At 37.3% G+C, this 25,165-nt stretch overlaps 1 protein-coding gene across 8 annotated transcripts in view; it reads left to right on the top strand.

Annotated features, from left to right (window-relative positions):
- UNC13B (unc-13 homolog B) overlaps positions 1–25,165 on the top strand; it is a 191,700-nt gene that overhangs the window by 57,779 nt on the left and 108,756 nt on the right. For all 8 annotated transcript variants that reach the window (XM_045562896.1, XM_045562889.1, XM_045562894.1 and 5 more), the window contains exon 7: positions 2,987–3,044. In XM_045562896.1, the coding sequence (XP_045418852.1) occupies positions 2,987–3,044 (58 nt within the window). The remainder of the gene's footprint in view (positions 1–2,986; positions 3,045–25,165) is intronic.

The following is a 25,165-nucleotide window of genomic DNA, read 5'->3' as shown; positions in this document are numbered from 1 at the left end:
CTCTTAGATATTCTACGTACCTAGTTTTTGCATCTTTAAGTGACAGTTTTTATTATCCTTCCAATCCCTATGCTTTATTTTGTTAGTTTTGAATTTTTATGTGTATATTTTTTTAACAGACTTTATTTTTTAGGACAGTTGTAGATTTTCAGAAATATTGACCAGATGGTACAGAGTTTATCCCCCTCCCTCACCCAACTACATGGTTTCCCTTATTAACATCTTACATTAGCATGGTGCATTTGTTACAATTAATGAACTAATATTGATATATTATTAACTTAAAATGTTAATGTCCATAGTTTATTCAAATTTCCTTAGTTTTTACTTCATGTCTTTTTTGGTTCCAGGATCCCATCCAGGATATTGTATTATATTTGGTTGTCATGTCTCCTTAGTTTCCTCTTGGCTGTGACATTTTCTCAGACATTCCTTCTTTATGACTTCTTATTTAAAAAAAAATTTAATGCCTAAGACATCTGGTATAATTAATAGAGTGAGAGTAGAGAGCCTTGTCTTTTTCCTAACTGTAAGGGGAATGCTTCATAAATCTTAGAGTATGGTGTTTGCGATAGATTTTGGGAGATACCCTTTATCAGATTAAGGACACTGTATTTTATTTGTGATTTTTCTAAGCATTTCTGTTATGAAAAAGTATGAAATTTTATCAGATCTTTTTCTGCATCTATTAGATCACATAGTTTTTTTCCTTTAATGTGTTTAATGTGGTAAATTACATGAGTAGATTTTCAGATATTGAGCCATCGTTGTATTTCAAGCCTACCTGGTCAGGATATATGTACATTTATATGCTAGCATGCATACATTTGTACACATATACATAAATATTAACATGAATATTATACTTACATAATATGGATTTTGGTTGGTCATCTATTAGGATTTTTGCATCTGTATTCATAAGCGAGATTGGCCTGTCATTTTCCTTTCTTGTCTCTTTTTTGTAGATAGATTTTATAGATTTTTTTCTTAGCTACTGTAATATTATTAACACATTAACTGCCATGTGAGTTATATTTAACTCATACTAGTTTTGAGCCTGGGGCCTTGTGAAACATATATAACTCACATGTCTCTTTACCTTGGGAGCCACATGGTGCACAGGCAACTCACGCTCCCATGCTGTAGCATATGTGTTATGTGATGGGTGGCCCTCTGGGCAAAACCCTATAGTTGGTTCATGAAAATCTTACTTGTTGGTGTTCTTATTGTTAAAATTAATATTGACAATTTAATTGCATGTAACTCACACACAGAAAACAATAAAAAATAACATTTTTCATTAAATTAGAAAGGATTGTTTTGTTTTCGAAGTTTTTTTCTATTTTCATAATAAAACACTGTGGCCCCACGGAAAAACTTTTTTTTTCTAGTGTGGCAGTCAGTGTGTTAATTATGCTCTAGCTGGACTTCAACTTTCTGTTTTGAGCCTGGAACAGAGTCATTAAATATGGCTTCTGAAAATATCTACTCTGATCTCTTAAGTCTGAATTTTTCTAGTTTAATACTTACAGTTTTGGAATTTTCCTCACTGTTATGGCTACGTACTGCCTACAAAAATCATCATTATTTATAACAGTTACTATTTATAACCAAGTCCCTTTGTTACTTTGGAGTAGATGTTTGACCTTCAAGAAGTTTTGAACATTTTTGTGATTGGTAGCTTTGCTAATACTGTCATATTGTATAAATTGTGTTTGTCTTCTAATCATTCCTTGTTGGAAGTAGTAATAATAGTATCTGCTTCTGAAATTTGTATCATAGTTTATTGCTTGTAAAGTATGTTACATGTAAAAGCTCATTTTTATATAAAAAGTGTTTCATATTTGGATCCAACCATTCGAAATGCCCTTCACCACTAACACGAGTGTTACATACACCACCATCAACTTTTGTCTGGATTATTGCAGTAATTAGTGTTTCCCCTCTTGTTTCCTACAGTTCATCTCATAGCAGCCAGAGTGAGCTTTTAAAAGTGTAATCAAGTCAACCCTAAATGATTTCTAATACACGAGAATAAAATCTATACTCCTTACGATGCTTTATAAACTGTTCCCCCATTGCCTACAACAAGGCCTTGCACATGGTATACACCCAGTCAGTAGTTGTTGAACAAATGACTCATTCATTCGTACTTTATAGAAGCTCTGACTTGCCCACAATCTCACAGCTTATTAATAAATGGCAGAGTTAGGATGAGAACTCCAAATCTCATGTTTCCAAGTTCCTGGGCCAAATTATGTTTTTCCAATCCTGTAATGGGCTCTGAACCAAACTGTTCTCACTGTCTTCTAGACTCTGTGTTCCTCTGTTAATTTGTTTATAGCTTTCTCTTTCTGTTTTGCCTTTCCAAATCCTGCCCATCCTTAAGATTTGCACTTAATTCTGCTCCCTTTTACAGAAGATTTTCTTATAGCTTCAGTATCCTATATTTGTTTTTGTGGTGGTGGTGGGTGGGGTTGCAATGACTAGATTGTAAGGGTGAAGAGAACTAGTTGATACCAGATTTTGCACCACATGCTTAGGTAAGCAATTTCACTTACTTCCCACGTGACCTTGTAAGGGAAGAAACACTGTTACTTGAAGATGAGAAAACTCAGCCTCAGAGGTTTTCAGCTCCATCACCTGAATTAGCCACAGGAAAACTCAGAGGACTGGGAAGTATTCTAAGACTTATAAGGCCAAGCTTTCTACAGCTACCTGGCAAAGCTGGGTGGGTGCCCAGGTGCCCTTGGTCAGAATAGCCTCTTTGCTATCCTGGTTTAGCCTGTTTTATTGGGTCAGTGCCATAAGTGATAATCTGGCCTATACGTCAGGAAATAGCAGCAGGATGTACTGTTTCTGTTCAATAAAGATTTTGACTCTAAACACTAAATCTTTTTCTAGGAAGCTGTGATTTTTTTTCCCTCTCTTTACTTGGGCCTCTTATTATATATGTTTTTTTTTTTCTCCTTTCTGCTTCTAGTATTCTCTTCAAGAAGAAAGCCAGAGGAAGCCATTGCCCACTGCTGCCGCCCAGTGTTGTAAGTGAGAATACTTATCTCTGAACCTCTGGTAATTGCAGGTTTCTGTCCTTTCTCTAAACTTCGCTTAGAATTGGGGAGGGTAGCAATGTGGTGTGTATACATAGAAGATACTCCAGAAGCACAACTATTCAGGCACGTACCTCCAGTGGCTATTTGCCTATTAGCTTTAGGAAAAAGTCCTTTGGTTTTGTGTGACTGTAGGCAGGTGCTCATTTTTTTCCTCCATTTGCTAGCTGTTACCCCTCAATCCCTGTTAACCTACTGTTATTCTTTAAAGCTATATTTAGATGTTATCAGCTTTGGGAAATCTTCCTGCTGTTTCCCTCTCCCCCCAAATCTAGCTTAGATGTCTCTGTGCTTCCATCAGACCTTGTGCGTACATCCATCATATTATCCATGTATATTTCTTTGACAAAAATACAAAGTTTTTAAAGACGTAGACATTCTTCCATTTTGTATTCCTGTTGTCTGGCTCAACAGCTGACGTATCGTAAAGCTCAATAAAATTTGATAAATGATTAATTGAGTGAGAGACCTTGTTATTTCTCTTGAGATTAATTTGTTCAGATCACATATTCCTCCTCGAAATGAGCCATGCGTTGTTGGCATATTGTTACCTTTGTAAATTCATTGGTTGCCTTCCATTCTGTACATTCTATAGGCCACTTTTCTGATAAAAGTAAGATCAGTGGCAGAGGTCAACATTTTTTTCTTTATTTAAACTGAGTGTTCTCAGTTTCCTCTCAAAACAGCTTGAGGTATTAAAGGACTGACTTAGAGTCTGTTCTATTTCACTTTTTCAACCTACAGAGTGTGCATGTGTGTGCACGCAGTTGTGTATATATGTGGTACTTCTGTTGTGTCGCTATATTTTTTCTGAATTAAATGCCAAACTCCATGAACTGCTGTTTAAAGATAGTGGTAATGGTGGTAACAGTTGTTGTAGTAATACTAGTAATAATAAGAACCATAGCTGCTAACATATATTGAGCTCTTGCAGTATTTCAAATGCTGTACTAACTTAATCTTCATAACAATCCTAAGACATAGATTTTACTGTTGTCCCCATTTTTCAGATTGGAAACCAAGGCATAAAGAGATTGAGTAATTTGCCAGAAATCGTACAGCTAGTAAGTGGTGAAATATTAATAAATATTTAAACACAGAGAAGTTCATAGTCCGTACCTTGAACCTCTTATTCTACAGCTTCCTTCATATTGTTTCTGAGAGGGAAAATCTCCATTCATGGTTTATAAATCCACTGGTTGCCTTTCATTCTGTACTTTCCTGATAAAACTAAGACTGATGGCAGAGGTTAACATTTTTTCTTTATTTAAAGAAAACCTTATGACCTATTACTGACTTTTTTTGTTTTTTGCTGTTTAGTGTCAAATATTTAGGGTCATAGGAAGCAAGAAGAATCTGAATTAAAAACCAGATTGTGAACTAAAGTTTATAGGTCCTTTCCAAAATTCACTGTAATGAGTTAATTTGGATCGTGTTCATCTTTCAAACTTTTTTTCAGGACTGCTAATGAGAAGCATAGTGAAATGATTGAGATTTCACTTTCTGTTCCTTCCTGTTCCCGTTTGATGAAATGCAGTTGAAGTGATTATTTCCTCCTGCCCTCTTGGCATTTGATCTTTAAAAAGCCAGAAAAATCAGCAATTTTATTAATTCTCTTACATTTTTCATATGTTTGCTAGCTACTTAATTTTTTATGAACAGCCCATTCTTTTGCCTGCTCCCTCATATATAAACATTTTGAAAAATTTTAAACCTATAGAAAAGTTGAAAGAACAGTACAATGAGCACTCATTACTCTTTACTAGATTCAGTGATTAACATTTTGCCACATTTGCTCCTTCCCTTTTTCCCTTCTCCCCGCTCATATTTTTCTCTCATATTGCTATCCTGATCTCTGTGTCTCTCTACATATACACAAAAAATACAGATATTTTCCAAATCATTTGAATGTAAGCTACACACTTCATGACAAATCAGCATGTTTCTCCTATGAAGTGAAACAGTCTACATAACCAAATTATCATAATAAAGAAACACTGATACAATATTATCTAAAATACAGTCCATATTAAGAATTCCCCAATTGTCCCTCACATGTTTTTAGCCGATTTTTCCTCACACTATGATCTAATCCAGAACCACACATTTCATTTATTGACCTGGCTCTTTAATCCTTGCCCTTTTGGTCATTGACACTGATATTTTTTCCAAATAGAAAAATATTTTATTCTAATTAAAATGTCTACTGCAGATGAGAATATATATTAGTACAGGTTTCTGGGAAGTAATTTGGCAATACATACCAAGAGCCTTTAACATACTAATAGCCTTGACTCAGCTGTTGAATTTCTAGAAATTTATCCTAGGTAATCACAGCAGACAGATATATGTACAAAGATATTCATTGCAGAATTATTTAAATAGCAAATTTGAAAATGACTTAATTGTTAAACAGTAAATAACAGTTATAAGATTGAATGTTATGCACTTATTTAATATTATGCTTTGAATAATAGAAACATTTTCATGAAACTTTAAGAAAAAGTAGTACAGTTGTCCCTCAGTGTACCAAAGGATTGGTTTCAGGACTTCCTGAGTTTACTAAAACTTGCACATACTCAAGTCTCCTAGTTAGCCCTGTTAAACCAGCCTGTATGAAGTCAGCCCTCTTTATCCGCAGGTTTCACATCCTACAAATACTATATTTTCCCTCTGAGTTGGTTCAAAAGAATCTGTATATAAGTGGACTTGTGCAGTTCAAGTCTGTGTTGTTCAAGGGTCAACTGTATATATCAAACTCTTACTCGGTGTGTGTGTGTGTGTGTGTGTGTGTGTGTGTGTATACACATACATATATGTACATATATAATTTAAGACTTATTGCTATGGAATGAAATGCATCCCTCCCAATTCATATATTGAAGCCTGAACCCCCAATATGACTATATTTGGAGGCAGGGCCTGGGAGGAGGTGATAAAGTTTAAATGAGGTCATAATCTGATAAGAGTGGTGACCTTATAAGAAGAGGATGAGATGCCAAAGCTCATTCTTTCTGCCATGTCAGAACAGCAAGAAAGTGGCCGTCTATAAGCCAGGAAGAGAGCCCTCACCAGGAATTGAATTAGCCAGCACCTTGATCTTGGACTTTCCAGCCTCCAGTACTCTAAGAAATAAATTTCTGTTGTTTAAGCCACTCAGTTTAAGGTAGGCAGCTCAAGCAGACTACTTGCAGATTTTGGTACTGAGAGGTGGAGTGCTACTGAATCAAATACCTAAAAATGTGAAAGTAACTTTGGTACTGGTTGATGGGGTGGAGGCTGGATGAGTTTTGACGTGCATGCTGGAAAAAGCTGAGATTTCTGTGAAGGGATTATTGGTAGAAATATGGATGTTAATGTTGAATCTGGTAAGGGCTCAGAAAGAAAAGAGAAGAGCTAGACAAAAAGCATCCATCTTAGAGAATACATAAATAATCATGAACAGAATGTTGGTAGAAGTATGGCCATTAAAGGCCATTCTGGTGAGGTCTCAGATAGAAATAATAATGGTAAGGCAATAACTGGAGGAAAGGTGATCCTTTCTTATAAAGTGGCAATGAACTTGGCTAAATTGTGTTCTAGTGTTTTGTGGAAGGTAGAACCTAAGAGCAATTAAATTGTATATTTAGCAGAGGAGATTATTCTAGGCAGAGTATTGAAGATGCGACGTGGGTTCCCCTTACTGCTTATAGTAAAATGCAAGAGGAGAGAGATGAATGAAGGAAGGTTGTTGGACTTCTTGAATTCTATAGGACTGGGCCATAAAACTATTTGGCTGAGAATGTGCACTATTTTTCAAGGAAAGGGAACAATGATTCCTGAGGTGATTTAGAGATCATAAGGGCTGCCACCCTTACCACAGGCCCAGGGGGCAAGCCTGTTTCCTTCTATGTGTAAGAGTGTAGGGCCATTGCAGAGTGCAGGTCCTGAAAAGCTGGGAGCAGATATTAATACATTAAGCCAAAGGGGATTATTCTTGAGCCTTAGGTCTGATGGAATTCTCCTTGCTAGGTTTTGGACTTACTTGGGACCTGTCATGTCATCTTTCTTTCCTGTTTCTCTCTTTTGGAATGTCTATCCTATGTCTGTCCTACCATCGTATTTTGGAAGCACATAACTTGTGTGGTTTCACAGGTTCACAGCTGGAGAGGAATTTTGCTTCAGTGTAAATCTTACTTCAAGATCACTCTTATCTAATTTAGATGATATTTAGATATGACTTTGGATTTTTGAATTAAAGCTAGAATGAGTGTTAAGACTTTTTGGGCTGTTGGGATGGAATGAATGTATTTTGCATATAATAAGGACATAAATTTTGGGGGAGCTGGAGGGCAGAATGCTGTGGACAGAATTGTGTCCTCCCTGAATTCATATGTTGAATAACCCCCGATGTGACTGTATTTGGAGATAGGGCCTGTGAAGAGGTGATAAAGGTTAAATGAGGTCATAGGATGGGGCTGTAATCTGAGAGGTCTGATGCCCTTTTAAGAAGAGGAAGAGAGACAAGAGCTTTCTCTGTCAGCCATGTGAGGACACAGCAAAAAGGTGGCCATTGGCAAGCTAGGAAGAGAGCGTTGATCAGATCTTGGATTTTCCAGCCTCCAGAACTGTGAGAAAATAAATTTCAGTTGTTTAAGCTACCCAGTCTATGGTATTTTGTCATTGCAGCCTGAGCAGACTAATGTACTTATGTAAATGCATCTATACAATTATGAGAAAAATTACTGGGAAAAGAATCCTCCAAATATTAACCAAATCTGTCTCTAGGATGTGGGATTATGGCCTTAAATTTTTCTAAATAGTTAACAATATACAACTTTTAATAGAAGTTATTATTAAGAATAATAGAGTAATTGAGTCCTTGTTCTTTTTTTTTTTTTTTTTTGAGACAGAGTCTCGCTTTGTTGCCCGGGCTAGAGAGAGTGCCGTGGCGTCAGCCTAGCTCACAGCAACCTCAAACTCCTGGGCTTAAGCAATCCTACTGCCTCAGCCTCCCGAGTAGCTAGGACTACAGGCATGTGCCACCATGCCCGGCTAGTTTTTTCTATATATATTTTAGTTGGCCAGATAATTTCTTTCTGTTTTTAGTAGAGGTGGGGTCTCGCTCTTGCTCAGGCTGGTCTCGAACTCCTGAGCTCAAACGATCCGCCCGCCTCGGCCTCCCAGAGTGCTAGGATTACAGGCGTGAGCCACCGCGCCCGGCCGAGTCCTTGTTCTTGACCTGGGTTTGCTGCTGTCTCTCTCTGTGACTTTGGAAATCTTTCCACTATCTACTTCAGTTTCTTGATGAAGAGTTGTTCTAGATGATCTCTGTGACTTTTCTAGCTGTACCATAACATGACCCTATTATTTCCTATTTCTGAAATTCCTTCACATGGACGGCCCCTCTACTACCCAGCATGTTAGGATCAATCCTCTGCAGTCACTTGAGCTGTCTGTGAAGTATTTTTAGAAATCACTGGGCTGCTGCTTTAAAGAAACTCTTGCTCCTAGCCTTTGAAAATACAAGGAGCTTCTTCCCAGTGTTTTCTTTTGGGTCAAACTTTCTGATTTAATATCTGATTTAATTTTCTGATTCAACACTCTGCATTCCCTTTGTTTTAGGGTGTTTTTGTCTCCTTTGATAACCGCCTCTGTCCAATCCTCTCTTTTTGGCTGCTTAGGTAGATACACGGTTCATAGCAAGTCTCAAGTAGACATCCACCCTGTTTAACTCCTTTTCTTGTAAGCATCTCCAATCTTTGTGAATCTTGGAGGTCTTCCTCACTTGGATTCAGAGAGGAGAAATATTCATCTTTCCCTTCCCTAGGAAATGGGGAAGGGAAGGGAAGGAATAACTTCTCTTCACCAACAACTGCTCTCCCAAAGGTGGTTTGGTCTCACATTGACGTGGACATTCTATAAGACAATTGACAAGGATCCTGTTAAATTATCTTACAAAATTTCGTAAAATCTGAATTTGTTTATTTCCTCATACTTACATTTAGGTTACTACATAGCTAATGTCAATTTGTCCCTTTATTTGTGATGCTGATAGTAATTATTAGTTCAGGTCATGTTTTCCAGATCTCTTCATTGCAAAATTATTTTTTCCCTTTTGTAATTAGTAAGTAATCTGTGGAGGGGGGCAGGAGGGAGTGATACTTTGAGACTGTGTGTATATATCTTATTTTTGTAAGCAAACTTTCATCTGTTCTTTTTTTTTTTTTTTTGAGGCAGGGTCTTGCTCTGTTGCCCAGGCTAGTGAGCAGTGGTGTTATTATAGAGAATTGCAACCTCAAACTTCTGGACTTAGACGATCCTTCTGCCTTACCCTCCTGAGTAGCTGGGACTACAGATGCATGCTACCACACCCAGCTAATTTTCTTTTCTTTTTTTGTAGAAAGGAGTCTTGCTATGTTGCTCAGGCTGGTCTTGAACTCTTGGCTTCAAGTGATCCTCCCACCTCAGCTCCAAAAGTGCTGGGATTGCAGGTGTGAGCCACAGCACCCAGCAACATCCATTAATTTTAGAATCTATTGTGATTGTTGCCTAAATTTTATTACATTGTGGTTATAAAATGTTTTCTAACTCTGTCATTCTTTTTTGAGAGGAAAAAACTACACTCTTACAACAATTCTGACACCCAGTGAGCGGGGTTTCCACACCAAGAAATTCTCTGCAAACATCAACTGAGTGCCCTGTGGTTTAATTCTGATACTAGAGACTCTGTGTTAGCACAGACCCCATAGTTTAAGGGTTCAGTCCCACAAGCCTGCCCCTCACTTTAGGCACTAATCATAAGTCCCAAGTTACCACCTGTACTTCTGACTGATTGGCTATAAACTGGGGTTCCCATGAACCCTTTCTCAGGTTCAGTGATTTGCTAGAACAGCTCACAGAACCCAGGGAAACAGTTTACTTACTATAATATTACCAGTTTATTATGAAGAATATTTTGAATGATAGAAATGAATAGCCAGATGAGCACAGGAGTTTCTGTCCCTGTGGAAGTTTCGGTGCACCACTCTCCCTGCATGGTACATTCCCAAATGGATGTGTTTTTGTTCACCAACGTGGAAGCTCTCCAAACCCTGTCATTTGGGGTTTTTATGGAAACTTCATTACATAGGCATGATTGATTAAATCATTGGCCATTGGTGATTGACTCAACCTCCAGCCCTTCTCCTCTCCTTGGAGGTTGGGGGGTGGGGGGGAGCAGGACTGAAAGTTCTAACCCTCTAACCACATGGGTTGGTTATTCTGGCAGCCATCCCCCATCCTCCAAAAGTCACCTTATTAGCATTAACTCAAGTGTGATTAAAAGGGGCTTACTATGAATAACAAAAGACAGTCTTGTCATCCCTGTCACTCAGGAAGTTAAAAGGGTTTTAGAACCTCTGTGGCAGGAACTAGGGGCAGAGACCAAATATTTATTTATTATTATGTCACACTTTTATATTGAGTAGCTGTCAGTCATCTGTAAAGAAGAGCTTTCTCTGCTCTTGTACCCTTTTTTTGAAAAATGAGCATTACTATGGACTCATGATTCTTTTTTTAATTTAGTGTTTTATAATCCAGGTCTGTCATTCTCTTTGCTCAAATTATCCCAAATTTGGCCTATGAGAGTTCCTTTTAACTGGGTCTTGTGTCTTTTTGACAGCCTCATCGTTCTTGGACCACATCCTCCCTTTCCTAGTATAAGATGTTCCAGGCTTATCTTGTCTTTTCCCTGCCTCAGTCCTGAAATAAGCCAATTCTCCAGTGAGCCCTGGTTATTTTTAGTGGGGAATGGTATTTAGAAATCAAGATATTGGCATTAGTTTTGCTCGTTGCTACAGCAGTGCTATTGCTTCTTTGCTCTTTGAATGGATACAGCTAGGAAACAAACAAGCTCACAGATGCAACTTAAATGTTCATACTAGTATGACCAATTAACATCCTCACCACGGTTTTTCCTGGTCTTCCTTCATTCCATATATGTATCATCTTCTTTCAGTGAGAACCTCTGTTCCCAAGAACATCAAATTATTTGCTCTTTTTTTGTATCCTGTAATGTACACAAGCAAATTTCAGAATTAATATACTAATGCTGTTACCAATAACTAGCCTACTAAGTAAAGTTTAAGGTTCTTGAAAATTTTTTTTTACCTTAATATATAATTCACATAGAATGACAGATCCACTATCATACAAAAAAATTTAAGATTTCATAATGTCATCTGCTATCTATCTATGCTATATTCAAAATTTCCCAATATTCCCCCCAATCTTTTGTCCCCTTTGTCCCATTGTAGGATTCAGTCAAGGTTCATGCATTACATTTGTATGTGGTATGATTTAAAGGTTCTAAGACCATCTTTTTGTATGTGGATTCCCAAATGCCCTAGGATCGATCATTTGTTAAAAAGGCTATTTTTTCCTATTAAATTGCCTTTGCATCTTTATTAAAAATTGTTTTCTTTACCACTACAACATTCTATAACTTTCCTTCTAGGACTTTTTAGCAGATTAGATTTTGCATATTCACTTTAGAGAATGAATATACTTTATTTCTGTTTTTTTAGGATGTGTTCCTCAGATGTGGCCTCAACTAGGAGTTGGTAGCAGATATCAAGAGATGCATGCTGCTTTTTATATACTTGAATCTCAGTACATCATGTTTACTTTTACAGGTCTTATCTGCATGTTGGCCTTTTAATATTTGAGTACCTTTTTGCTCCTTGATTTATAGTGCTATTCTGAGGCTGTGCAATTTGATCTGCATATTGGATACAAATATTACTTATAACAGACAGTGTAATGTGAACATTTACCTTAGCTATAGGGCTAAACATGAGAAGTTGATGTAAACTTTCTAAGGTATTCAAACTTCACTCCTCAGTAAGGACATTTCTGTCTATATCTTTTCAAAGATTACAACCATACACCATGTTACCATACCAAACTGTCTCATTACTACTAAGTTCAACAGCTTTCTTCTATTTTCAATTTTTATATATGTCTGCTTTGCCTACACTATACTAATGACAGTATCACTGGCTGCAACTGAGAATGAATCAAAAGTGATTCAGCATCTTGGAAGGGTTTGATGAGACAAATACATATACTGCTAGGGTGTGTAAATTAGTACAACCTTTCTAACTTAATGATTTCACTTCTAGAAAGTGTTCAAGGAAAATAACTAGAGGTGCAAAGGTAGGTTTATGTACAGGTTTTACTTATATTGGTGAAAAATTGTAAAAACTTTAGAAAGAGTAGATAACTAGTATTTTCATGTGATGCAATAGTATGCTTTTAAATATGTAAGATATAGGAAATATTTATGTATATAAATTTTTAAAAGTAGGATGCTAAACTGATTAAAATGATCCCAGTCATCTAAAAAAGGAATTGTATGTACATGTGCAGAGAATAATGCCAAGGAAATTCAGTTTTAATAGTGGTTCTCAGCGGTAAGATTATAGGTAGGTTTTGTTTTCTTTTTGTCTTTATATAATACCTAATTGTATTTTCCAGATTTCCTCCAAAAACATTCATTTCTTTTATGATAATTAAAAAAACAATAAATGTTTTAAAAAATGATCTCAGACCTGACAGTATAGGGGCACATTATTGTAGCTTCACCCGTTTAGTTTGAATCTGGGACTTAGCTGAATGATAGTTGTTTGTTGAAATACAGTTTAGTTCAGCAATACCAGTGATTCCTTAATTGAAAGTGCTGAGTAGCTCTTAGAGTTACAGTGTCCCTTTTATTGATAATATCTCTGAGATCTCCCTTAACCAGTTACTATGTATGAAACAAAGTTCCTGGGGTCTGTGTTATTTCTGTTTTGTAATATGACCTCAAAGATAGCTTGAACTTTTGTTTGAGATACAAGCCACCATCTGTCTATTATGGGTTTGTTTCACTGGTTTTGTGTCAGTATTGCTTGTAATTAATATATATAGATCATTATTCAAAATGTCGTAAGTATGAATCATTCTTTAAATTAGCAAATAGGGCATAACTCAAGATATTTAAAATTTTTCTTGAAGAGAATTTTTCAGTTCAAAACAGTTGGGTGTGAGTCACATCATGAATAACAGTGACCAAACGTTGAGAAGTACTATTAATATCAGTAATACACTGCTTGATTTCCAGGTTATGACATCTTGTTTGACCACTACTAACTTTAAAAGGATTTCTTTTACCAGCATACCCAAAAGAGACATGTTTATATAAAATGCTTTACCCTTCTTCCTTTTCAACTCTTATTATTATATTTTCTGGTCCTGATGTCAATCATACTGAAATTTATTGATAGACAGGAAACAGAAGGTGTTCAATGCTTTTCACTACTATTCAGCCATTAGGGCTGACATGCCTTATGTCTAAGCTGCACCACATTCAAATACCCCTCTTATAGCCTCCTCTTATTCTTGGTCTGTATCTAAAACTGTTCACTGCCACTCTATAGCTGTTTTATTTCTAATATTCTACTTGCTTGGGGAGGCAGAGAAATGGGTCATTCTGTATATGTAACCAGATATTCCCAACCTGGAAGATTAGGTTCCTACCTGCTCTACAGATGACGGTATAATCTCCCCACTAAAATCAACCAAACTTAAAACTCTAGGCAGGTACTGCCAATGCTACTCTTAGTCCCGTTTCTCCACCTACCACAAACAAGACTAACTTTAAGCCTATGGACTATTCTGGCTGCCTCTCAATGGGGGCCGGGACTTGCTTTCCTAACAGTTTGGTGATGATGGACTCCAGTGGAACAGGAAACTTTGTCCACCTGTTTCTGGTCCAGAATGCCATTCTTTTATTCTAGACCCATCTCATATCAGAAAAAGTGGACCCAATTAGCAATTACTGTCTCAAAGCTCGATCAGATAGAGAATGGGATTATCATTCCAGCATTTTATGCCAAAGGGCATAAACAGATATGGATTTGGGAAACAGATCTTTGCCATGGAAAGAATCTGAGAGGACCTGGTGCTTCCTGACCATCAGACCTAACCAATTTGCACAGCTCCAGATAAAAAGGAAATCTGACTGGCACCAGATGCTATGGCCAGTTCTCCAGAAATTTGTATCTGTAGTGCTTATTTTCCACGTGACCATCATGCTGATAACCCTTGCCTGTCAGATACATCTCTTGGAGAACTTTGTGGCTTCACAGTTTCAGCTAGTAACACTAGCTAGCATCCTTTCAAAACCATATAGTAGGTGAATCCACGTTTCTAACAGTGTCTTAATGAAAGAGATCCAGAATCTCACACCATAACTTTTGAAGGGGCAGAACTCGGAGAATCATATCCTTTATATCTTTTGCAATGCTGTGTTTCTATTCCATAGTAAGCTCCTTGCAGACATTAGCCTGCTAGGGCTTCCGATGGCCTTCATAAACAATACCCTGCACTGAATGTTAGGGGATGGATACCAAAGATAGTTTTGGGAGACTTGAGAGACTGAACTCATTCCTGATGCCCAGGTTCCTCTGGGACACTGCCAACTTAGGTTTAATTACAAATTTATCCAGTTCTTGAAGCCATAATATAATATAATATGTATGCTATTTACTTAAATTCAAGGCCCTATAAGTGGGCCATTTAGTCCCTATACCAACTAGCCTTTAGCTCCATCCGTTACAGTGCTGCCTCATGAAAGAGATGTCCAGCTCCACAACCTTCCTAATTATTTTTTGTCATACTGCGATATCATTCTCTCAATAGATATCATGGGTTTGGGGGTTCTGTTCAATGCCCTGTAGGTTAAAATTCTGTCTCATTTCAAGTCACCTGTGATTTATATGTATTGGCTTCCTTGTTATGAATTGTTGAAGGCCACTTTGCATGGTACTGTGAAGAGCAGCTCAGAGTCTTTTTTTTCTGCATCACTTCTAGGAAATGAGTGAACTGGGTTTAAGACGTAGGTCTGTTTAACTCTAAGGTCCATGTCCAGTGTACCACCCCATGATGGCAAAAATCTCATGGGACATAATTTGCCATTCACAAACACATGCTTTTCCTACTTAGCTACAACCTTTTGCTTTATTTAAAATTAATTCATTTATTGATAGGTAATATGCATACTTGGTACAAAAGTTTTAAAATATTAAAGGGAATACAGTAAAAGGTCTCCCTTCTGTTCATGTTCCCCAGCCGCCTGGGTCTTCTTCCCAGAGGCAGTCATCGTTAACAGTTTCTTATGAATCATTTGAGAGATTTTATAGTTATCCAAGCATACATGTATACATCAGAGATCTTTTGATCATTCTTTCCATCCTTTGAACTGGTTTTAGAGTACCATCTATTATAATAAAACATCCACAGCTAACTTATATTTGATATTTGAATACTTGATCAATGTCCCTTTAGGATTCTTAGTGTGTTTTAAGAATTTGTTAAAGCCACAGGGAATAGATTGTTTATTCTCTGGATTGCTTTCCATGACAAAGATCTGTTTCCCAAAATGCTGGTCTTGAATACAATAGGAATGTTTCCTCTGTCCTCATTCACCCTCCTAGAATGACTTTCACACATTTGTTACTGGGTTAAGAACTTCTGGCAGTTTATGTCCACAGGATTTGTAAGTTTCCTTACTAATTTTGAATTCTTGGTGGTCACTTTGCATGGTGTTCTGAAGAGGTTTTTCCCCCCCTCCCAACATACTAAATCAGTTCCTTTTTTAGTTTAAACTTTTTAAAAAATAGAAACACATAACATGTTCACTATAAAAATCTTCAAATGATTTGGAAATGTATAATATAGAAAGTGAAAGTACTCTATAATTTCCGGAATGTCTCTACTTTTCTCTGAGATAACTAGTCTTTATAGTTTGGTGTATACTCTCCCAACACCTTAATTTTTCTTTTTAAAAAAATAGGTTAAAATTTTAATTATGCAGTATTTGAATATGTGAAAGAATACATGTAAAATATAAAAGTTTTGGAGTGTAGTAACAGAACTAACAACCATGAGCCCATCAGCCATCATTATCTTCTAGTATAGTTTAGTAGTGTACTCTACAGTTTTTCTTAGACTTAGCATTCTGAGTGACAGGATTTTTTTCCCCATGGGCCTGGTGAATTGCAAGGGTAAGGAGGTAGTCTTTAGTTTTTTAGTCTCACTCTCTGGGTGTGTTAGGTACTCAGGGATTGATGCTCGGTTGTTTGAACCTGAAGGACCTCAGAGCCCATTTAGGTTTTAGGAAAAGACAATTTGGCCTTTTGTGGGGGGTGGGCCAGGGGGGCAGGGGAAGGAAAAAAAAATTATCATTGAAAGAGTGTAATTTGTAGTATTTGCTGGAAGATGGCATCCTTTGTCTTTCGGTTGGAAATTTACTTTCTCCAGAGCTTATAGATTCCTAGGATGGTTTTGTAATTAAGAGTACTAGACTCATATTCAGGCAGCAGAGACATGGGGTTGACAATAACAAAAGCTTTATCAGCTTGTCCTTAGTAGAAGTGTAGACATTTAAGCAGATGAGAACTGTTATATTTCACTTAATTTTTCTTGTGAAGCTTTGAGACTCCAGATCAGCATTATAAAAAAGAGATTCAAAGCCCCTGAGGACAAAGGAACTTATCTATTATACATCTTTTTGTTTCCTCCTCCCCAAAGGCTTCTGTTTGGGGTGTTGTTATTCTTAATGAGTACGAACATAGACCAGAGAGTATGTTTGTGAGGGCTATTGAGGAATTAGTGGGAGGATGCAAAAAGAATCAGAAGACCTAGATCATAACCTAGACTCAGGCCAGAGAGGATAAATACACAAAGACAGCAAATTGAATGTGTTATTTATGGTTATCTTCAACAGGTGCGTAATATACTCTGGAAAGAGAGGAAAGTCCTGAGGTGGCAGAAGAATAAACAGATGGTGAAGAATGGCATAAAGTTTATTCAAGAAGCCTTTCCAGAGAAATTAGTTTAGAAATGACTTTTGAAAGAGCTAATTGAAATGTGTTGACTGAAAGGAAAGATTGTTGATGATGGTATAAATGAAAAGGATAGGATTCAAGAGATGCAGGGCATACTGGATGAGAGGGTATAGAATGTTGTCATAGCTCTGCTTGCTAATTTAGTGAAGGAAATGAATCCTTCTGCTGTACAGATTTTTTTCAAAGAGCTAAGATATACAAGGCTGGCCCAGTTTGACAGATTCACCCCTTTGGGAGCCTTTTCTTCCTTTTACTTCAGATACATAGTGTCCTCCCTGTCATCTATCACTTTCCTTCAGTTTAAATCTGTTGTAGCATTGAAAGTTTTGTGCCACTTAAAATTTTGGTGACGAAAATTTGGTTGCTGTGACTAAAGACCTATTTCTGTGAGCACTGGAAACAGCAGAGCAAGCCTATGTCACTGATTACTTTTACTTATTTACCTAGGATCACATGCCCTGCAGGAAAGTAGGATTGTCTGGCCAGCTGTTCTCTACCCTGAAGATTCTTCCACCTCATCAATTTCCTTTCATTCCCCTTCTCATTTCTAAAGTCCCAGAAGGCAAAGGTCCAGAGCTCATCTTCTTCTTTTGCCACCTTTCTGCTACTGTTTTGTCCCTTTGATCTTAGCCCCATATTCTGGCTCTTGCATTAAAGCATCCTAATCATTCTGGTCTTCTGTAGATAGCTGATTCTTGTTTACCTCATACCTGGGATGTTTCCTCCCATTTTATTTGTTTTCTTGAAAGGAACCATATGCATAAAATACAAAATTCAAGAGATATAAATATGTATGCTATGAAAAACAATTTTTTTCTCTCTAACCCTATCCTTCAACCATACAGTTTCTACCCAGAGCCAGCCACTTTATTGCCATTTACTGTGGATTTAGTCTAAGGAGTATTTACTCTAGAAAGAGTATATGCATTCACAAGCATACGTATTTCCCCCCCACACAAGTGGTAATATGCTATGCCTCACTTAATATGACTACATATAGGGAACAAGTTCCTATTAAGGGACATTTTTTATTGAGATAAAATTCATATAGCATTAAATTAACCATTTAATGTGTGTAATTCAGTGACATTTAGTACATTCACAATGTTGTGGAACTATCACCTCTATCTAGTTTCAAAACATTTTTTCACCCCCCAAAGAGACCCCATACCCATTAAGCAGTCACTCTCCATTCTCTCTACCCCTAATCCCTGGAATCATACAATATGTGACCCTTTGTGACTGGTTTTTTCACTCAGCCTTTTTTTTTTTTTTTTTTTTTTTTTGAGACAGGGTCTTACTCTGTCACTCAGGCTGGAGTGCAGTGGCCTCATCATAGCTCACTGCAACCTTGAACTCCTGGGTTCAAGTGATCCTCCTGCCTCAGCCTCCTGAGTAGCTGGGACTATATAGGTGCATGCCACCATGCCTGGCTAATTTTTCTATTTTTTATAGAAATGGGGTCTCATTCTTGCTCAGGCAGGTCTTGAACTCCTGGCCTCAAGCAATTCTCCCACTTCGGCCTCCCAAAGTGCCGTAATTACAGGAGTGAGCCACCCTACTCGGCCTCAGCATGTTTTTGAGGTTCATTCAAATTGTAGCATGTATCAGTCCTTTATTCCATTTTATGGCTGAATAATAATCCATTGAATGGATATACTGCATTCTTTTTATCCATTCATAGTTGATGGGCATTTGGGTTTTTTGCAACTTTAGGCTATTGTGAATAGTGCTGCTATGAACAATAGTATACAAGTATTTGAATACCTGTTTCTTTTGGGTATATACTAGGATTGGAATTGCTATTAATGAACATTTAAGTTGCTTCCAATATTTGCAGTTACAGAAATTGATATCATTTTACATAATTTCATGCATGTTTGAATATCTCTACCGGATGAATAGCTAGAAATGGGATTACCAGGTCAAAACATTGTGTCTTTAACAATGCATTCAACATTTTAGAAGATATTACAAATTTCCCACTGTAGAAGCTGTACTATTTATATCCCCACTAACAAAGTATCAGAGTGCTTTATCCTCCCTTGGCTTTTAGGAATAGCCAACTTTCCTGCAAACCATATTGCAGAGATAGCACAGTGAAGACAGCCACAGGCAAACAGTTCCTGTGCCATGATTCACTGAATCTCCTTCCTGCTTGCCTGCTCAGCCTGTCTTTCCCTTCTCTACCATCCTAGTCTTCTCATTTCCTGACTTCCTATTTTGGCTTTTGATAACTGGGCCCTTTGTTTGGTGTCTTGTTCAAAGTTCCTCCTGTGGTTTATCACCTTCTGTATTTCTTTTTATATCTAGTTTTGATCAACCCTTTGATTTCGTTTTCAATAATATTGTAGAAATACAGAAGAAAGTACTGAGGTGGCAGAAGCAGCAGCAAATGGTTGAGAATGGCATGAAGTTTGTTCAGAAAGGCTTTTCTAGAAGAGACGAATTTAGAGGTGACTCTTGAAGAAGCTGATTGGGATGTATTGATTGAAAGGAGAGATTGTTCATAGTAGGATAAATGAAAAGTATGCAGAAAGGGTTCAAAAGATAACCCACCTCAGCCCCACCACCAGAGTTCTGGCCAAGGAATCTCTTACTGGCTGGAACATTCTCCTTCCCCACTACCTTATCCCACTGGGTAGTGGGGAGTAAAGGATCAGTCAATCCATAGCTTCTGCTACCTCCAGTTCAGGACTAGGACTGTCAGAGACAGGACAATATACTAGTTTTGGACTTCTTAGAGTATGTAGGAAGTATTATTTTAGTGGTAGGGCAGTGCAGTAGGTCTAGGACTTGTTAGTAAGAGTACCCACAGTCATGAGTTTTACATTATACATATGGTATCAGTGGAAGCAGTTGATATTGATGCTGATTGTAGGTGCTGGCAAACTAACAAGAGAAAGAAACTTGAACAATATGGTTTGGCTGACAAAAATAATGTTAATTGTAGTCTTCTGACTCATTTATTTATTTCTATTCTGCCTTCTAGAAAGAAATTTGAGGTGGCTAATTGTAGTCATTATATCAACTTATTATAAGTTATGTTCAATTATAATTATACACAATTATGCATGTTAAAATGTCAGATTAATGTGTCAGAGTTTCATTTGATAACAGCACTTCTGTGGCTATGCTGGGTACATTGTGCGTTGTCTATATATAAAGGTCAGTTATTCCCATAAAAGCATGATCATCTGATGGCTTCTTGTAATAGAAGAAATGAATTTGATAAAAAATATGACTGACAGAATAGTTGTAGATATCAACAATTGGTAGAATTGTTCATTACACAAACAATTACTGGATACCTCTTTCTCATGCCAACAACCATGCTAGGTACTGGGGATACAGACATGAAAGTCACTGACTTCAGGGAGCTCAAGTCCAGAGAGTAAGGAACATGTAAGTAGTACCATGTGATAAGTGAATGGTAAAGACAAGTACTTGATATTCAAGGAGTACAGAGGAAGAAAACCTAATTCAAATTTAGGATGGTTAAGAATGGCTTCCCAGAGGGAATGATATCACAACTAAAGTCGATAGTTTACATTATGGTTCCCTCTGTGTTGTGCATTATATTAATGGATTTTGATGAACGTATAATGATGCATATCCACCCTTACAATATTCAGAATCATTTCACTGCCCTGAAAATCCCCTGTGGCTTATCTGTTCATCTTTATCTCCACCCAAACCCTTAGTGTAGATGGAATCTTAAAGGATGAGTAGGAGGCAATCATGTGAAGAAGGAGAAAAGAATTTATGGTACAAGGACACTAAAGATGAAAAAGCATGACTTAAGACACTTTGGGGTACTAGAAGTTGAAAATTCTGGATGGCTTGAGGGTAGGGAATAAGAATAGTAGGGAAAGGTCAGAGATAAGGCCAGAGACCAGAGAGCATGTATCATGAAGGGCTTGAATGCCATAGCAAGCTGTTTATATTTTATCTGGAAGGCAGTGGGGAGCCTTTGAAGACTTCATGCAGAGGAAGAAAACAGTCAGCTACCAGTGGTTGTAGTGACACAAGCTGTTTGCATTAAGAAAATATTTTTAATGATAGAATATAATAGATATATAGACAACCTCATAAAACAAATGTTTAGTTTAATGAATTAGTATGAGGAAGGCAAAAAATAGACCTTTGCCAGCCACCCTAGAGAGCCCTCCCAATGTCGTTTCCCAGTCGTAACCCCTTCCCTCCCTAAAAGCAACTACTATCCTAACTTTTATGATAATTACTCCCTTGCTTTTCTTTGTTATCACTCAAGTGTGCATTTCTAAATGTTAGAGTTTATTTTTGCTTGTTTTCTCTTTTTTATATATCTTATAAATTGCTTTTTAATCTGTGGTTTCCTTCTCCATCTCTTATTCTTTTTTCCTTGCAGTCTGTTTACTGAAAAAATTGGGCCATTTGACTACATGGTTTTGTTTGATTTATAGAGTTTCTGACATTCTGGATTTTGATCAGTACATTTCCTTGGTATAGCTTAACACACTGTTCTGTCCTTTGTTTCCTGTAAATTGTAGTTGGACCTAGAAGACTGATAATATTCAAGTGTGACATATTCCATAGTTGGAATATATAATTATTTTTAAAACTCTTTCCTTGTTGGTGGACATCTGGATTATTCACAGATTTTTACTACTAGAACACAGTACTATAGTGAACAACTTTATACAAATACATTTTTTGGTAAATATGTGCAAATGAATCTCCCTTTCCCTATTACATATTATTTTATGTACCTTACCTTTATAGCACTTACTCAGTGTGTGTGATTATTTGATTAATATTTGTTTCCTTCCCTAGGTCATAAATATGCTTATCTGTGTATCCATAGTACCTTTGTTCAATAAGTATTAGTTGAATAAATGCATTTCTGTAAGTGATATCATTGGGTTAAAGAATATCACACATTTTAAATTTTGTTAGATACTGTCAAATTATACTCTAAAAAAAGATTGTACCTATTTATGTATTCCCAATGCTTACTCATTTTTTTCACTTCCAGCCTCATTAGCGACTTCCTTCCACAGACATTTGACACCTATGTTCTAGGTTCTGTTCTAGGTGCTTGGAATATCAGGGAGCAAAACAGAGATCCTGAGTGGGAGGAGACAGCCAATTAACAAATTAATAAGGGAATATATAGGATGTTAGCAAGTAGACCAATAAAAGAATAGATAGTAAAAAGCAATTGCTAGTGCTAGAATTGGAGTTAAGTTGCAATTTTAAATAAGATTGTGAGAGTATTGGCCACATGAGAAGGTGACATTTGAGCAAAGGCTTGAAAGAGGTGAGGGAATTGGTGTCTGGCTCTTTGAGTAAAGACTGTAATAGGCAGAGGGAACGCCAGTTCAAAGGCTAGAAGTGACTGAAAAGGAGTAGGAAGAGGTCTGCTGGGTGCTAGGAATGCTATTGCTTGATCTGCATGTCGGTTACATGAGTGTGTTCACAGTATTCATTGAACAGTAAAGATTTGTGTACTGGCCAGGCGCGGTGGCTCACACCTGTAATCCGAGCACTCTGGGAGGCCGAGGCGGGTGGATCGCTCGAGGTCAGGAGTTCGAGACCAGCCTGAGCAAGAGCGAAACCGCATCTCTACTAAAAATAGAAAAAAAAATTATCTGGCCAACTAAAAGTATATATAGAAAAAATTAGCTGGGCATGGTGGCGCATGCCTGTAGTCCCAGCTACTCGGGAGGCTGAGGCAGTAGGAGCTCTTGAGCTCAGGAGTTTGAAGTTGCTGTGAGCTAGGCTGACGCCACGGCACTCACTCGAGCCCAGGCAACAAAGTGAGACTCTGTCTCGAAAAAAAAAAAAAGATTTGTGTACTTTTCTGTATCTTATACTTCAGTAGAGCTTTTATGTTAAAAATAAGGAGTGGCTGTTCAATATTTCAAAATTCCTTAGTAATACTTACCCAGTTGTTCATGAGTATTTTCCTGTGACTTATTATTAATAATATGATGAATGCCTTAATCAGTTTCTATTAATAAATCATCTTTGCCTTCCTATGATATATCCCACTTGATTATGGTAAATTATTCTTTTACTGTAATGCTAGGTTTAATTTGGTTGTATTTCATTTTGGACTTTTATATCTATATTCACAAGTAAGGTTGTTGATAGTTTTTTTTCTTTTTGTTAATCCCCTATGTTAGATTTAAGTGCTTTTCTTAATTATAGGTTCGTTACTACTATTTTCCATAGAAAGAGAAGTTCTGTGGTACTTATCTAATTGACTTTCTAGAAAAAGGGAAGGGAATAATTTCTAGCGTTTGACTCTATTGTCCCGCCGGTATGAGCTACCTGGTAATTACTACAATTTAGTAGTTGATAGGTGAGGTCTTGTCACTGCTTGGACTGATGGGTGTTCACTTTTAGCTTGAGGCTCAAGTATTCTGCCATTTTAATGTCACAGAAAAATTAACCAGCCGTGGATTATTAATTGGTGATGTAACAGTTGCCTGGTGTTTTGTTTGATAATTATAGACCTTATTTTTTAATGTGACTATTTCTGATTTCTTACATTTTCCACTAAAAACAAGATAAAATATACAGAAAAAGCAGCCTCTGAGTATGTTGCTGTAGCCTAGTCAGTTAGCCTGGGGGATAGGGATAAATGCAGAGGTTTATTTTCTAGGAAAGAGGATTCATTTTGAGTTGGGTCCTAGAACTGCTAGAATTTCTTCACTTTCCTGTATGATCACATTGCACTAGTCTTCAAGCTAGGTGGGAAGTGGGTCTGGCTGCCTTCTTCCTCCATCAGCACAGGAGCATTATACTTCTGTATACTTCTACACTATACTTTTGAGAGTTTGTGGCTTTTTTCCTGTAGGAAACTCTGTGGCTGTGTTTTTCACAATGTAATTCAAGAATCACTGGCATGGGAGTCATCAAGTTGCTTACTAAAAGATAGATTCCAAAAACTATAACAAATGCAGATTCTTAAACTACTCCACACCCTTTGAATTAGAGTCTCTGTGAGTGGAGTCTAAGAATCTGCATTTTAAACAAAAGCCTCAAGGAATTCTTATTAAAATTAGGCTGGGTGCCATGGATGAGTCTGTAATCCTAGCACTTTGGGAGGATCTCTTGAGGCCAGGAGATAATAGCAAGACCCTGTGTCTACAAAAATTTTAAAAATTACGACCAACTCCCTTGGCTTATGCCTGTAATCCTAGCACTTTTGGAGTGTGAGGCAGGAGGATCCCTTGAGCCCAGGAGTTTGAGGTTGCAGTGGGCTATGACGCCACTGCTCTCTAGCCAGGGAGACAGAGTGAGATGCTGCCTCAAAAAAAAAAATGTCAAGACTGTTTTCCAAAGTGTTCCAGCACTTTGCATTCTTGACAATAATGTATGAGAATTCCATTGCTCCACAGCCTCACTGACTATATTTGTATTGTCAGTTCTTCCCCCTTCCTCTCCATTTCTGTATGCTTTTTAAATGTTGTTCCTTAGCGTCTCCCTGCTTATGTAGTTTTTGTTTTTGTTTCTGCCTTAGTGTTCTTATTTACTTGTATTTTTATTTTTATTCATTCATTTATAAGCATTTGTTGAGCTTTTACTTTGTGGTAGGCATTATTAGACATTGGAGATACAGCAAAGGAACAAAACAGAAAAATCTCTGCCCTCGTGGGAGCTTATAGTCTGAAAACTTCTAAGTCTTCTGCTCCACATCTCTTTCCTGAGCTCCACACCCATATATCTAGCTGTCTGCTGGACATATTGTTATTTGAGATGTCCCATAGATACCTCAAAGTCAGTATACCTAACTCTCAATTCATCATCTCCCTCAACCTGCCCTCCTTTTGTATTTCTCTTCTCAGCAAATGATGTCACATTTATCCAGTAGCTCAAGCTAAAAACCTAAGCAATAATATTTAGTTCTTATTCCCCTCACTTTCCACAGTTACTCATTCAGTCCTGTTGATTTTACCTCCAAAATATCTCAGGAATCTATCCACTTCTCTCCATTCCCTCTGTCATTTCTCTAGTTCAGACTATCAACAAATGAGTACAACAGCCTCCTTATACCAGCCTCCCTGACACAAGTCACCAACCACTCCCCCCTCCACAACAATAACCATTGGCCATGCTGTTCTTTTTTTAAAATGGCACATCTGATCTTGT

This window comes from Lemur catta, chromosome 10 (genome assembly GCF_020740605.2).
Source record: "Lemur catta isolate mLemCat1 chromosome 10, mLemCat1.pri, whole genome shotgun sequence".
NCBI lineage: Eukaryota > Metazoa > Chordata > Mammalia > Primates > Lemuridae > Lemur > Lemur catta.
This window is presented reverse-complemented; position numbering and strand designations above follow the sequence as displayed.